The sequence below is a fragment of the Accipiter gentilis genome, chromosome 16 (assembly GCF_929443795.1).
Source record: "Accipiter gentilis chromosome 16, bAccGen1.1, whole genome shotgun sequence".
NCBI lineage: Eukaryota > Metazoa > Chordata > Aves > Accipitriformes > Accipitridae > Astur > Astur gentilis.
This window is the reverse complement of record NC_064895.1, coordinates 6,764,683-6,782,249: the sequence shown is the minus strand read 5'-3', so window position 1 is coordinate 6,782,249 and position 17,567 is coordinate 6,764,683. Positions and strand designations below refer to the sequence as shown.

Genomic DNA, 17,567 nt, shown 5'->3' with positions numbered 1-17,567 from the left:
TGTAACACCTTCCAGAAACTAAAGATCTCAGACACTGAGATCCTAATCACTGCACCTAGTTCTGTCACCTCTCCATTACAGTTGCTAGATATCATTGAGCTGTTGACTGACCAACACTGCAGTAGTTGGATTCACACAGTAGTAGCAAGTACTTAAAAGCATCTTTAAAAAAAAAAAACAACAAAAAAGAACAACAAACGCAAAGTAGATCAGTTTGGCATTATATTGTTTTCAATCACCACTAAGCTTTTTATGCAATCAATTTAATACTGTTTACCTAAGCAGTAGCCAAGACATTTCAAGTAAAGGTTATTACTGTTGTTTTTATGTCATCTAAATGGTGGATTACAAATTCCCTCCTCCATCCTAATATAAATAACTCTTACCCATGCATGCACGCACATGCATGAGTATCCACACACATGCTAAATGTGTCATGGGAAAATAGATGTACCTGGCATGTCTGAAATCAATACTCGCTAAGGAATTACACATTTGCCTATTATATTGCAAAGAGATCAACTCACTTAATGTAATATAACTCCCAAATATATACTCCAGTCTTTAACACAGTATCTTTCTTAGACCCTGGAGACTTCCATCTCACCACAGAAAATACATAACACAGAAGAAATAATGGTAGTACTGATAGTACTTAGAAAAAAAAACCCAACAAAACAACAACAGTCTGAGTACCTAGCTATATAACTAAGCCAATGTTTCAATCATCATCAATATAGCACATACTTTTAGCAAAGAAGGTTCGTCTCCTGATTTCTGTTGTGCTGCTACTCACAGGGAACTGATCAGACAACTTTGTATCTCCTGTTAACTCTCAATAACCAGCAAGTGAAAAGATCTTTCAGAAAATATTTGGCTAAAGTGTGGTCCAACTGGTTATCCAATAAAGAAATAGGGAAACACCTGTGTGTCACAGATTGTGCAAGATGAAGACGGCTGACTTTCATATGAAACTAAGAAGCTAAAGTAGTTACTGGTGGAGTACTCTGAGTCCTTCCTTAGATATTTTTTGAAGATTACAATGTCTAGTACTTGCAACTCTGAAATTCCTTTCAAAGCCAATTAGAAATAGAAAATTATGTGTGATCTTCTGTAAAAATCTCACAAAATAAAGACAATTTGTGGTAAAGTTTCAGGGGCACAGCCCATAACTTCTTTATGGTACCTCTGCCATATTTCTAGTTCCTGGTCCACACTGCTCAGTCAGAAAACCATTTCAGTATCACATTAGAGACCACATTTCCAGCATTGGTAAACAGTATATTTTTACTTTCCTTCTCAGAAATAACAGCCATTTTTATGAGAATTTTTAATAAATAGAACAATAAATAAATTTAAAAAAATAGGAAAATCATCTGAAGCTTAGATGCTGACATAATAAAAAATAATTTTGTATGGCTCTTTAGTCTGGCAGCTATAAGCAAAGGAAAACCATGTTGTAACGGGAAGTATTAGACAACCTATAATGACAGAAATTGCTGCCAGTTCTTCTCATAAGAGTAACGATAACATCAATTTAGGAAGAAAGCCTCCTACCCCCCCTCAGCTTTGCGCCTTTCTTTTGAAGGGATTTTATTCACTGCACAGTAAAATTAATCCACTAAAAGTAATACTTCTAGCTGGTGGCATTTCTCCTTTGATGAATATAAATCACTTGAAGATATAAATAGGATTTTAAAAGGACAATGACACTTGGCAGGTATTTTCTGCAGCTGTATACGGGTTGAAATTTTCATTTTACCACTAAGACAGAAAATACTGAACATTTTTAAATCTAATGATTCATGAGTAATGTATTTTCTCAGAAATAAAACCAGGATACTAACATAGATTGAACAGAAAAGCTGATCATCTCAGTGACTATCTCTGCATAGACAAAAGTACTTCTGTCTGAATTGCAGACATCTTAAAAAATTACAAAATTGAAATAATTTATATAATTGCTCCATTAAAAACAATAAAAATTGTATAGAAATAGGGAGGCTTATTAAAACTGAAAAAGAACAATAAAATCAACTACATGATAAAGTAGTAAAATAAAAAGCAGAGAAATCAGACTTGACTGATTAAATGGCTGATGGTTCAGAAAATGTCACAAAAACTGCTATGCAAATGAGGATGGAAGTAGAGTAGGAAAGACTCAACAACTCCAGCAATTAATTATGGGATTTCCAAAAGCAGGCAAATTAAGAGCAAAAAAAGTCCTACTAAAGGGTATAAAAAAAGTTAACATTTTTTCTAACAGATGTGTTATAATCCAATACCATGCCTGGGCTTGCACTGGTAAATATTAGGAGGCCAACATGGAAAAATGGGCAGTCACCATCAAAACTGCACAGATGAACAGTATTCCAGCTTTACCCACCAAACAATGAAAATAGACCAAGGGATTTTGGTATTCCTGGTGAAAAAATAGGGGAGAGGCTTAGTAAACCCACATTTGACATAGAAATTATGCCTGGAGAAAGAAAGAGAGATAAATGAAGTTATACAGTTGCAGCCTGCTGTTCAATCCACTTCAATGCCTATGTAATCCTGTTTCTGAAACAACAGAATTCAGAAATTACTGGATATAGATTTTTCAGTCTGTTCTAGGTTAGAAACTGCATTAGATTATCATAATGACTCTTGCAATTGAAAATAGGTCCAATAAAAATCTCATCTGAGCATCTCCTTCAAACACCTTTGAACACCCAATCCACTGTTAATGTTCAATTATGTTTAAAATAGTAGTAATAATTCAGTGAAAAATTAATTATACTTACGGACACAAACAGGAGTTTGTCCAGACCACTTGTGATCCTGTAGGCAAATTCTGACAGACGTACCAACAAGTCGAAAGCCAGGATTACACTGGTAGACTACGGTATCACGATAACTGAAACCATCTCCGCTAATATGACCATTTACAATTGGGTCCGGAGAACCACAGTGACCAGCTACAATAAAAGAACAACACATCAAAAACATATATTCTTACAAAATTTGCCAACATTTGCAAGAATCCTGATAGGAAAACAAAATTTCATCCTTGCTTTCAATAAAAAACATATTAGAGTCAAATACTGCACTGTACAGAACAAGTTCTGAGATGTAAAAACTACAGGCGACACTTCTACTTTTTTAGGGTGAAGTGATATTCAAATAGTTTTAATTTTCCTATGTATATTTTCTGCAGATTCTGTTGCAGAAATGACAAATTTGTCAGAAGAATGTCTGGAAAATGTAAATTGCAAATGTCTGAAATTACAAAACATTCTGTTTAATTGCTAGAAAACTGACAATTTTAGCATGGATATTTTTTCCCCCTTTGCCTTAGTAAGGATGCCTTTTTCCTCAGAGAAGTGTGAATTAAAATGTCTTTAACTCTTAAACCCATGCTATTATTTCATCATAGAGTTCTGGTTTCTCTCATTCATGATTTGCCTTGGACTTTGTAAGTAGATCTCTACTAATAAACATCGTTGGGACCATTCTCTGGCAGAGGCCAACCAGCACAGAGCAGTCTAGATCCATAAAATGAAAATCTCTTGCCCTCCAAAGCAGCACAGCTGCCAGCAAGCTGCCCACCAGGATCAGTACTGGTTTAAGCTAACTTGAACTGTTCCTGGAAATTGTCTCAGAGAATCTTAGTGAAAAACATGTCTAGGCATTGTTCTCATGATTTAACAGGAGACATAATCAAGTTTCATGCTCGTTTGCATGTCCTGGTGTTATTATTTTATTAGACCAAACATAGCCCTTGTTATTGTACATATCCAGCAAATAACTGATTTCTCACTAGCAGGTCCTCAGACATTAGTAGACAGATCCTAAGACTGCAATCACATTAAAACAAAACAAAACAAAACAAAACAAAACAAAACATAACTAATTTTTTAAAAAATAAAGAAAACATAAATCATTTCTGTGGGATCACAGTCTATTGCCTTCAAGAGAAGAAACACTGAGTTATTTCAGATATGTATGCATGTCCCACTTAGCTATATTAGCTCCTTTACAATGCCATTTAGGCCCCTATTTTTATTTATTAGAAATTTTCTCAGTCTAATTCAAAGCCTGCAACATGGAAAGCAGGTTTCTACACAGACTTATTGAAAAAAAAAAAAAAATTCTACAGCTAAGTATACCTTGTTATGTTCAAATATTTCCTAACATTCAGCTCCAGTTTCTACAATTAAATTCATGTTTATTTATTAATGGCTTTTAGTAATGAATCGCAAAAAGTGTTTTTATTGTGTTTACTCTTTCCAAATAATAGTCACCTTTATGTTACCTTCAGCTGATTCTTAGCTAAACTGACATATTTAATGCCTTTTCTGTGCTTATAAATTCATATTCATGTCAAAATTATAATGAACTCCTCTTTATATTGCTTTCCAATGTGGTCAGTACACTTTGAAATAGCCACCTTTTCCAGACGGATGAAGGCATGGAAAGGAAGGAATGTCTACCAGCACTGTTTCCTCCTTAGTTATATCAGCTGTTGTTAAACAATACAGAACACATTACTCCAGATTAATAGCACTCTTGGCACTAAGGAAGCCAAGTAATGATTTTATTCTCCCTAGATTCTTCATTCTGTTTGAAAACAGAGCTGCTGAGCAGGAAACTGTTTCTCTTTACTGATTAAAGAGGAGAAAAAAAGTTCAATTTTTTTGGTGACACATTAATTACGCCTGGCAGTAATTTCATCTGAAACTATGCTAAGTCCTCATTTTGAGATGTGAGGACAGGGACCCGAGGCTCATGTCTGCTTCTAGAATGGGGGGCTGTGACATTCTGTGCTGTATCCATCAACAGCAAGCTTGTTTGTAATTTAGCTTCTTTGGGATTGAATCTCCTTTCTAATAAAGACCCTTTAATAATGCTAGGCAGTGTACTTCATTTACGCTTAATGGCTCTTCTAAAACATGAGAATGGTAAAACACATGCCACTTGATTACTTTTTTCATACATACAGGATTATTATAATAATCTTAATTGTAGGATTGCTGATGTCTTTAAGGAGACATTGTGATGTTCTGTGAATTTGTTGAAGAAAGTATGAATGTAAGGTTTTCACAGCCAACTTCTTACACAGCTACTCTTCCCCTGACAAGGACTATGGCAACAGAGAAGAACAGGGTCATTGAAAGTGTATTTTTCTCCTTGAAGTGCCTCATGGAATAATTTACATTATTGATCTCAGTCCAAATTAGTAATAGGATCCCCCTTACCATTCTCTCTCCTCCAGCCTCGCTCAGCCTCTCCTTGTCTATCACATCCTCCAGCCCCCAGCCCCTTAAAGGACCCTTCCCCCAGACTTGCTTCAGCTTCCAGTATCTCTCTTGTACGGTGGAGGACACAAAAACTACACACAGTTTTCCACATGAGTGCTGAAGAGGAGGTAATAACCGTGACCCACTGACTACACTGCTGCTCAGAGTCCAGTCTGTGACCTTCTTTACTGCAAGGCCACATTTTTAACTCTTGTTCAGCCTTGCCACTAGGTCACCTGCGTTGCTTTCTGTAAAGCTTCTCTCTACGCAGTCAGTTCCAAGCCAGTATTCACGAATGGCATTATTCTTGGAAAAGTGTAGAATTCTGTATTTGTTGAACTTTGTGGGCTTATTGTTGGCCCATTCCCCCAGACTCTCAAGGTCCCTCTGTCTAGCAATCCAGCATATCAACCGTTCTCCCATCATTTGGTGGCATCCTTAACCTTGCTGCACCCCAGCCTGTTATCCAAGTCACTGACAGAGGCTGGATAGTATTGGCCTCAGTATTCATCCTCAGTATCCACCGGCTACTAGTCATACTTTGAATCATGAAATGCTACCCTCAAAGTTTGTTGGTTCAACTAGTTTCCCACCCATTTTGTAGTCCCCCCATGCAGTCCCTGTCTTCGCAATTTGACTACAAGGAGATCATGGGAGACTGTTTCAAAAGTTTTGCTACAACGCTAAGTGAAAGAACTCTACTGCTGAAATCTAATGATGTCTACATTGGATGAGACAGTCATTGGAAAAGGCAGTAAGATTACTAAGGTTTGGTTTGATTGTTCCATCCTTTCCGTTCCCAGTTATTTTCTTGTTTTCCCTATGCCTTGAAATGGATTTAGTTCCTAATACTTGCTCCCTAATTTCTTCCAGGGACTGAGGTGAAATAGCTAGCCTCTTGCCTTCTTTGGAAACCTGATGTTACAATTGAGTTTTTTTCCAGTAATTGCAGTTGTTCCCATCTTTCGAGCATGGTAGAAAGAGGCCTCACAATGACATATGCATCACCTCAGACTTACCCAGTCAAATCATAGATATTAGTTCAGTTTATTTGTGTAGTTCTTTAATTGATTCCCTCTACTGCTGTATCATCTCTCCCCCCTAAGCATACTACTAGAAGTAAATAATTCATGGCCTGGCTAATCTACAGCCTAGATGAATTATGTACTAGAGCAGAGGTATACCTCAGTTTTAATAATAATTTCTTCTAAAGAAAACAATTTTTCACGGCCCTACATACTCAGGCATTGGGATAATTCTGAAAATTGTCATTCAGGCAATTGGGACAATGGCAGATTTGGGGAAAGGAAATCTATGAAACAGAGGTAAAATGGGAAAAGAGAAGCTGTATTTATAGAAAATAGAGTGGAATACATCTGTTTGGGTTTTTTAAATTTTTCTAGACCTAAAGGGTGAAGAATTGAAAAGCAGTTGCTGCACTGAAGCCAAACACAGGGAACCACAGGAAATTTCAAGAAGAAAGATAGCTGAGATGTGCCAATTAGCATAATGCAAAATACAAAATATTATGCACTTTCTCTTAAAGGGGAATTTAACAAGTTGCTGGACTTCCTATGTGAGTCATTTCATTTACAGATCATTCCAGCCAGTGGATTTAATGATTTTTCTGAGAATTTTGACTTATTTAAATTAAATATTCCTGCAGCTTGAGAATGGCAAGAGCAGTGCAATAACACAAAATGTATGTAATTTTCCCATCAAGTAAAATTAGATTAAAAGAAAATTAAGGAGGCTTCTAGTGGATTCTTTAATAAAATATGCTCTCAAGTATTAAGGAAATTGTTCACATTGTTCAATGTTGGTTCAGTAGTTTTAGCCTAAAACATGTGGAAAGCAAGATACAAATAATTCTATTTTATTTTAATAAGAATTTGAAATATAAGCCCGTATCACAGTACCATACTGCAGTTTACCTATGACTTATCAATTACAGGATCAAATATTTTTACACAAGCACAATCATCAGCAGGATGTGTTTCACACTGATAAATGCAGAGAATTATATATATTATAGAATTACATAAGATATGGAATTTTACTTTTTTTGGGAAAAAAAATGCTAAAATTTCATGAAAATGGAATGGAGTAGATATTATACTTAAGTTTAGATTTTGAAGTATGCCCTTGACGTGTTTATGTATAGTTTTGCACCTGAAAGTCATAAAAAGTCAGTAAAAATATCTGTTCAGGAAAACACTTTAGTCCATGATTAAATGCCACCAATACTAGAGAAAGAGTTAAGCAAATTCTTAAATGTTTCCAATTTGATCTATGCCTTACATGTACGTATGGTCACCCTGTGGTGGGTTGACCCTGGCTGGATGCCAGACGCAATGCACACCCCCATACACAAAGCATAGACACAAACACGTGTGTTTTGTGACTTATAGGTGCAATTATTCTTGGAAGGAAAAAAAGGGGAAGAGATATGAAATATCAGCAGTGTGAGTAATTGAGTGAAACTGAAAAAAAATCTTGCCTAACAATTCTTATTTATCCTTGTATAACTAAGAAAAAAATACATGTAATACTAACTACCTGAAGACTTAGGTCTTATATTTAGCCTTGGACTCATTAACTAGAGTCATTGGTTTTAGCTTTCTTTTGAGAAAAGTAATAAGGGCTTGACAAACTTGACAAACCCTTTCCCAAGATGCAGAAATTAGTGTACTCAGCTGGCCTGAAATCATAAATTGATTCTACACAGGCCAGTGGGTAACATAAAGTGATACCTATTTTCATCTACAGCTGTCCTGAATTACATTCATGCAGGTACAGTGTAGGTAAAAAGAATCTCTGACTCATTATCATTCCTTTGAAATGGAAAGGCTCATTCAGAGCTCCCTGGGTGTCTGCCTCCTGATTTTCACAGGCTTCAGGTAAGTCCTAAAGGCACCTCTGAAATAAATTTGGTGCATGCTGTCTTGAAACTTAGGAATACACAACTGGTGGCATTCACATCATCTAGCTTTAAAATTTAAGAATTTACCTTTCCTGAATTGCTCTCTGGAGGAGCCTGCATAGTTCCATTGACCTTGTTGGGAATTTAGGATCTTAGATTGTACTCTAAATTGCATCTAAATTAGGTGTCTAAAGTACATGGTGTGAAAATCCCTTATGTGAGAGAATGTAGAGAGGCAGGAAGAGGTTTAGTAGCAGAAATATAACCTTCTGCAGCATGCATGGGATGATAACTCAAATTTAGACTTCCACACGCAGAGCTGTGCAGATTTTTGGCACTATAGAGCTTGTCTGATTTTGAAATAGCAAAGACTAAATAGTGATTAACAACCTTCCAGCTCTAAAAGTGATCTTCTTTGTCTAGTGAGGTAGATCCATGCATTTAAAAGCTCTAAGCATAGGGTTGCATTGAGCAATGCAATCAATCAAATAGAAACTGAAGTCCACCAAATTTTTTAGAAAAATAATTGGGAAGTATCATAAGACAAGCATTGCTCTTACTGCATTAATAGTTCCTGCAAGAGGTCCTGTGTTCATTACAAGTGGGAATAGATCTGTAGAAATCATTCAAAATGCAGATAGTCAGGTGAAAAAAAAAAAAGCTGTTAGTTATGACCAACAGGATACAATAATGGATACCAATTTCACCCAATTTCAATGCAGATTTGCAAAAAAATGAAACAGACAAAATCCAACAGCAAATCACTCCTGGAGAAGAAAAGGATTAATTAATCTAAATGAAATTCAAGCTGTATATAAATACTGGCTTTCCTAATTATGAGATCTTGTAAACTTATTAGCTGTTTCCCAAAGAGTTAAAAGCGTCACTGTGTGTAGTTTTTAAACCGATTTCAAGAATAAACTGTTTGCTATGTAAGTCCTGTACTGATCAGTTCTCCATCTCTACGCTATTTGAATCCAAATTTATGGCTACCATAGACAATCTTCTGGGGTGTTCGGTGGTAAAATATATTTCTCAGTAGTCAGAATAGAAGAAAAAAATCTTTTCCAGCCTTCCATGAGCAGGAGTTATTTATAATACAAACAGAATCCACTGAGATTTGTATATTATTTAGTTTGTATATTTTGGCAGGTAAATTATCCTGTGTGTATAGCCTTTAAAAAAGAAAAGCAGTACATAAGTACTAATCCTGTTATTATTGATCAGATGATGAAGTGCTATTTCAGGTTAGTCAAAATGAATGAATGCTAACACATATCTTTATGCTTGAAATTATTAAATGCAGGTGCAAGGCACTACACTGGCAATGAATGGTATAACACACTGCAAAAACCTGAGGGGTAATAGCTCTTTTTACAATACAGCTTGTGTGTTTGCAACAGAAGAAAGGGCTGAGGAAAATACTCCTACACATGCAAATTTGAGGCTGTTGGATCTTCACAGTTGCAGTTCCAACATCTTTTAAAAGTCAGCCTCAGTCCAGGGATAACCTGACACCAGTAGGAAGCTGATGTATCTTCACATACAAACCTCTTACATAGTTCCACTGTGGAATTGATGAACTTATGTATGTGAAAAAGTAATGCTGAAGCATAGCATTCCCCTAACCAGCACCTTAGTGGAATTCTTTTTCCTAGGTAAAAAAAAAAAAAAAATAATAATAAAAAAAAAAAAAATCTATTTTACTCCTTTACCGTTCTAAATATCAAAATAAATAGTAATTAAAGTATAGTCCATTTATGCCATTATTTCCTATAACAAAATGACATCATGTTTAATACAGCACATTTTAAATTGAAAAGTAAAGTGTATGGAATTGAAAATATACCATGCCAGAGAAGTGGTTTTCCTCTTCACAAAATTTGCCAGAAACAACTACGTCGTGCTGGGAACTCACCAATAAAAAACTGCCATTTAGAAGCTAGGTTAGCTCTATCAGACAATGGTCACTACTTCTGACCACCCTGTAGCTTAAGAGATGACATACTGTAAAACTATATTCACAAAAACTGTACTACAAACATTACTGTTGCAAAATGAAGGACTCAATCGGGAATACATGATCAAAGGTTATAAAATCTTAACTGAGATTTGAATTACATGATCTCATGCTATTTTTTTCTGAAAAGATTCTGTCTTCATTTTCCTTGCTGCTACAGCCTAGTATCTGAATTAAAACAAGAAAAGGCAATCGCCATGGCAAGTAGGACACCAAGACTGAGATTTTATCCCTGCCTCTGAGAGAAGACTCCTATATTTCTGTATTTCATCTAAACCCCAATAGATCAAATTGTCTGTTCTATACTGATGAAGAATAGAGTTAAAATGCAGCTGATTAACTCCACATTCTCTTTCATCAAGGTTAGATTATTATGCTTTTGTCTGTTACTCCATTACTGTCTTGTGGTTTGCAACCTGTTTCAAAATATTTTCTCTAGAAGAACTTTCAGACATTAAAGATCTTCAGAAATGCAGGATGTTCTCACTAGTACTCTGTTAAAAATCATGTTTATCTAAAGATACTTGCTATTCTTTTTCCTTAATAACCTGCTAAGATGAAATTTATGACACTTGAAAATTGTTTTTTTGAAGACGTGATTGAGTTGGTATGTGGTCCCATCACACCTGGTTATTGGGATGCAGATGTTCTTCTTTTCTTTTAATAAAATATTCTACCAGGGGAATGTTGCTGTGTTTTAAAATGCAGCTCTGATTTTCTATGTTTTGCTCAGGGGAACTGTAGCCATTTCTTTCAGTTTTGCACCTTGGTGAGAGCATGAACTCAAAGATCCATAACTGCAAACACCCTTTATGATGGTTCTATGAAGTAACTTTGCTTAGAAATTTAAGGCAAACCAGCACAGACTGCCTACTTATCACTTACATCTATAAGGTAATGAGCACCAGCAACCTGATATGCCAGAAATCATATGTATGTCTATCTGAACACAGAAAGACAGTGACACTATTGACATCGAGAAAGTTAAGAATGGATTCAGGTGTCTAAGAATGCTCAGCAACCTTTCATTATCAGTTCCTTAGGCACATGTAAAACTTCTTTCTCACAGATCCAAACTGACAAAAATTTATTGTAAATGTAGATGTCAGGTTTATTTTGACTTGGTTCATGGAATTGACAACATCAGGGATTCTTCAGACAGCATGAAGGTTTGAAGAACTGATGCTTAGAAAAAGGGTTTTTTTCAGTTTCATTTTGAATTCATTTCTTCAGACAGGGCAAAAGTATGTTGGTCTTCGTGAGCTACTGCAGAACATATCTGGATAGACTCTTTTAGTGGGATGTTTTGAAGATACCAAGGTCAGAGGAAGATAACTGGCATTTTATTTTTCACGTGCAAAATTTTCATGTTAATATAGTTTTTAAAAACTTAACATTTCTACAGAGTAGGAGGACAAGGGATTTTATAATTTAGAAATGAATCAGCATAATTTATTTAAAAGCTTTAAGTCAAATATTACTGTTAGACATGTATCTAATTAGCCAAACACTGCTCTAGCCTACCTGAAAATTTTACAAGAAGCAAGTTCTGGATAGAGAATAATTTCTGACAATTCATGTTACAACTACTATAATTTCCTTATAAAGCAATGCTTTTACTGTTTCATTGCTGAAAAAAAACCCCAGGAATACGGATTATTCTGGATAATGATATCTTAGTTACTCAAGTTGTTTTGTTTTGTTTTGTTTAAATCAATTAATTATTTCCTCTGTAAAACAATTCAATTCTTGCATATGATAGATGGTCAAACTGTTTTGTTTAAAAGGTACTACACAGGCATGGAATACTTTGTGTTCTGCTAAAATGATGTGGCCAGGCAGCAGAGAAGAAAGCTGCTTTTTAAGTGAGGCTGAACTCTGGAGAAGAAAAAAGAGATTCCTCCTTTCCTGAGAGCAACTGAGTACATTCAGCTGTGAGGCAAGAAGAAAATCTGCAAAACGAAGGCAGACAAAACAAATAAAAGATTCCAGAAATAAATATACTGTCTACAACCAAGAATTCAGCCACTGCTGAGCCTCAAAGGTAACTGAAAAAGAAAACAGTTTCCTTATGTCTATATTAGGAGTGCAAACCAACATGAGTGGATCTGAAGAATGAAGGAGTTGGGATGAGAACTTAAGGTCCAAACTCAGGGTTTGGAAGGGTGTTGGCTTTGCTGTGCTATGGGCTGTCTCTTGTCTACTTCCCTTGACTGAATGTTCAATATGCTGAAAGCTCATTTGTAGTTGGGATGCATCAGGAATACTCCTGAACTGAAGTTCATCTTCCAGCTTAGTTTCATCACACACCCTTTGACTGCTCCACAAAGCAGATCAAAGTACTGTAAATGTGGGCAATCACTTGAGTCACTTACAAAACCCCGCTGGTCCAAAGAGCATTCCAACAACATCAAATATAATCTAATTTCTAATAAAAAGTTATATGCTTGTAGAACAGTATCAAATCATATGCAGTACACAATATTTCTGTATTTAAGTTACCTTTATTTTTCATTGATTTAAAAATGCTGTTGCTGATAAAAGCTGAATTCCAGTACTTGATACTGTGTTTGCTTAAAACAAAACAAAAGAAAAAACAGAAATTTGTTTTTTTACCTAGGCATTGGGTTTCAGTACCACTCCAGAGACCATTTGCCAAGCATTCTCTCACATGAGAACCAACTAATGTGTATCCTGTGTTACAGGTGAATATTGCAGTAGCTCCATACACTGTTAAGGTTCCAATCTTATTTCCATTTGGTGGAGACGGAAGACCACCACAGGAGATAACTAGGAAAAAAACCAAACAGAACAAACTGAAATATGAAAACACTTTTCATAATTTCTTAGACAGGAAGACAATATACCACCTCACATTTTCTTAAAAAGTAAATGTAATAGGAGTGAGTTGTATTCCATAGTAAGGGCTTACAACTATGCTTGATTTGGCAACATATGTTCTAAATCTGAAAATTCATTAGGATATCTTCACATCTTGAAGGCAGCTTAAACACAATCTTTATTTCCAGTTCTGAAACAAGGGAATTACACGAATGCCTGGGAAGGTTGTGGTTATATTCCATGTGTACGTACTCCTGGCTACTCCCCAAATACACCTTCTCTGGCCATTTTAAGTTTTATGTCTGTTTAAAGATATTACCTTTTTTAACATGTAGTACTCTGAATTGTTATGAACTGTCTTTTCTCTTATTCCCAACTACTATTCATAACCATATAACATATATGGTAGTCTATTTGCTAAAACTATAAATCTGTTTTTTCTTAAGGCTAGGCTTGACCCCTTATCACAGAAGCCTTCTGTAGCATAAGCTGCAACCCACAGCTATTACAGGCAGCACATGAGAAATTACCTTTTAAGAATGTATCAAAATCTAATTTAAACTGTCCTGTTATGTCTTTTGTTTCTAGAAAAATATATCAATAATATTGTAATTTAAGATGCAGACCAATGCCTTCAAAAGCTTCAATTGTATTTTATTATACGTTAGCATAAATCATGGGTTTACTTTCAAAAGCATGTTAATCACAACTAAACTTCCTTTCTGAAACCTCAAGGCCATGTTCTTCTATATTTTAAAAGGTTCATTATAGTAAACAACATGGAAATGGGTAGAAGTTGGATAAAATCAAGTACATACCACTGTGCAGCTAACTCAGTCATAATCAGAATATATGTGATCAAAGTTTCTTATGCATGTAAGGCTTCCAGAGGTGGATAAGACTCCTTTTGACTACAATCAAGTCACATTAATGTAATTTGTGGAGTAGGCTAACATTGTAACCTCTAATGCTAATGCTGATTATTAATTACACTTATGCATATGTTAGAAAAGTCAAATTATTTTTCTAAAATGCAACAGAATGAATTGTTCTAAACATATTACAAATGCTTTATTATTTTAAATTACAGTGATTACAGTTAAAAATAAGTAAAATACATAATAATGAGCCACCTCATGATTTGTTAGGCAGCTGTTCAGCATATTCTGAAACAAATAAAATAAATTTACTATTTAGGTTTCTCTTAATCCAGAACCCCCTTAATTTGATGTTTTGCAGTTCCTTTAGACATACTATTCACAAGTAGATATTGATAAATATGATCTAAATGCCTAATCATCAGTGTTTCAATTAGCTTTCCTGCTACTTCAGAAATATAAACAGCTAGAATCTATATTTGTATCACCTATCCTTAGCACGTGAATAACAGACAGAAAGTAAACAGTAGACTCCTCAAAATACTCTACAGTGTATTTTGGGATCTTAATGATCTGTATCCAATGGAAATAGTACTGAACATTTATTGGGGGATGAAATTTGCCATAATTAAATCCTAAGCAGTCCTCTATAAGAGGGAAAAATAATTTACCTGTCTTATAAATACACTAATATACCTTCAATCAGCAACATCTTGGGTTTCTGTATCTACCTAATACTTTGCTTTGTGTTAATTGCATCCCATATTGGTCATCCCATTTTCTGCTTACATAGAAATTCTGTAATTGTAGAGGTTGATCAAGAATAGCTTTTGAAAGACTTCTCAGCAGCTGAACAGTAGCTGCATATTAGGCAGCAAATACAAAACTAGGGTTTTTAGTAAGTGTGCACAAAAGGAAAGGGCCACAATTGCAGTTAATATAATTAAAAAAAAAACTTTAGTTTTAAATTTGAAAAGAAAATTGATATAGCTATGACTCATTTATAAGAGTTATAGAAGAGTCACCTTATTTTTCCAATTGAATATTTTCAAAAGGAAATTTTCCCCAAACAAAACTAACGGAATAAACTAGAACCAATACTCTTCCACAACCCATCATCATTTTGATAAGATCAAATACACTGCTTTCATGTGTGTCATACTGATTGCTGTTATAGGTAGCTCGCTCAGCCTTGTTCTGAAAACTCTCATTTTTTCTTTTCTAGAAAATAAATATTGTTTTATATTATTTTTAGTTAAATGGTGTACATCCTTCTTTGTTCTCTTTTCTATATTCTTCTTTTCCCATGCTAGCATCATTCTCTAATACTGCCTCTCTAAATTCTGTGCCTGAGGTTTGTAGCCACACACTTCCCAGTACTGGTGACAGATTTTGTCAATTTATACTTGAATCACCCTTGGGAGTGATTTGGTACCATCTGAGATGACTTTGGGTGTTCTGTCTAGCCTCCAGCTGCTGTTGAAGAAGGCTGAGAATCTCTCCCAAGTTGTCTTTACTATCTACCAGGTTAGATACTGCAATTTGTCTCATATGGCATTAGGAGCTTGTATTTAGGCAAATTAATTTTGTCTTCTGTTTGTCATGATATGTATATCATACTGAAGGTTTTGCTCAACCATTTGTTTGGAATATGAAAAGCTACCTGATGTTTATGTTCATTCTATTATCACTATCATAGAATCATATGAAATACTTCTGGTATTATTTGTCATAAGGTATTATTGACATATCTGCAGACTTGAGAGAGTTTGACAGAGCAGAATGATTCTGTTCTCTTTTCTTAAAAAATACCAGAAGGTGTAATTTACCATTAAGGTGTAAGCTGTTCACCTGATGCCAAGAATTCTTTCCTACAGTGCTGCCATAAAAATTCTCTTATTGATTCAGCTTGTTTCAGAATTGCCATTCCCAAATATTTTCTAACATTAGAAACTTCACTGAATTTAAAAAAAAAAAAAAAAAAAAAGGTCACTCTCTCAAAAGGAAAAAAAACCTTCTCTTTCAGGATGAAATACTGAATTTGAATATCTCACTGAAATGACATAATACTTTGAAAAACTGAATGCCTAAATTTTATTTCCAGTTCTGCCTAGTATGCTAGGCCTGTCAGTTGGCCATTTTCCTTCAGATGCTGGGATCTTCTGTGCTGCCCTGGCATTGAAAGAGATCCTCTAAGTACTACCACGATGTAGGAAAAGTTACTGCTTTAAGGGTAGCAGAACTGGGTGATGTGCCAAATATCCTCTCCAACCAAAGCAAATAACACACTGGAAAAAGAAGAAATGAAGTTTGGGGGGGATTCATTAAGATTCTGGTACTGTAACCCCCTACAACTGCATGATCCCACTGAGAATGTCAAGGCTTTCTAAATCTTTATACATCCAAAGTCAGGGCTGATGTAATTCATGATACTTTTGTATGAAGACATTATAAAAGCTCATATATATGTTTCTCCAACAGTAGAGTTTTCATGCTTCACCAAAGAAGTCAAAGCAATCATCTTCTATTCTAACTCTTATCTGGAATCTTCTAAAGTAATAACATTATCTCCTAGTATTCTCTAAATACTCACACACTATCTAGTTGAATAAATCCATAGTCAGACAGTCCAGATCATCATCCACATTGATCTTCTGATGCTACTTCATTGACTCTTGTGTATCGAAATATATTGTAATTTACACATAAAAAGCTTGAATCAATTAATTTCATCAAGTTAATGAAAATTTCATATTTGCTTACTTACAGGAGACTGATAGCAAAATATTTTTTAAAAAACTGTAACCTATTTATAAAATAAAATATGTATGAAAAAACATAGGATATTCTGTAAACAAGTTCCTTACCCTTACAACTTGGCCTTTCATTGCCTACGCTCCAGGTTCCATTAGTCCGGCACTGTATGAGTCTTCGACCCAATAAGTAATATCCAGGACTGCAGCTGAGCATGACTTGAGCTCCATACTCATTCAGTGACCCAGAAATCAGTCTCCAGACAACATGTTCTGAGAGCAGAGTCTCTATGCTGGGACAAGTTACAGCTGTGAAGAAAGGACACCTAAATATTAGCATTCTACCACAAAGTTTCTTCACGGATCCATGTCTTGCCTTACTTGCAGAAGTTTTGCAAAGTAAAGTTGAGCATATCGTAAGCATTTGTGAAATACAAGTTCCAGGAAAAATAATGAACAATGTACAGTAAGTATTACAACTTGAGCAGGAGTTTGTAGTACATTTTCATTTAGTGAGATGCAGTGGAACAACGACATACAGTTACTCTCTCTAATGAGATTTCTTTAAAAATTTCAGAGACAAAACACATCACAGACTGCAGTGGATGTAAAAGGGAAAGCAAATAATGGTACACAATTTTTGCAAATGCTCGTGATGCTTTATTTTTTTAACTATGATATTCACTTTAGAAAAGTTCCAGTCTAGAACAGTTGACCTAAAAAAATAAAGATAACATTTAAAGAGATTTTTAGACTGATTTCAGTTCTGTTGCTTTTAGTATTTCAGATTTCGTAAGAGAATTCAGTGACTGCCAGTAGACAAGAGTTGTAGTTTATGTGTTTCATAAGGCTTAATATAGCTACCAATCA

At 35.1% G+C, this 17,567-nt stretch overlaps 1 protein-coding gene across 1 annotated transcript in view; it reads right to left on the bottom strand.

Moving 5' to 3' along the window:
• The window catches only part of CSMD1 (CUB and Sushi multiple domains 1), a 1,244,565-nt gene that overhangs the window by 64,378 nt on the left and 1,162,620 nt on the right, over positions 1-17,567 (bottom strand). The window contains exons 51-53 of the mRNA XM_049818613.1: positions 16,812-17,006; positions 12,842-13,015; positions 2,787-2,960 (exon numbers count right to left, since the gene is read on the bottom strand). Coding sequence (XP_049674570.1) covers positions 2,787-2,960; positions 12,842-13,015; positions 16,812-17,006 — 543 coding nt within the window. The remainder of the gene's footprint in view (positions 1-2,786; positions 2,961-12,841; positions 13,016-16,811; positions 17,007-17,567) is intronic.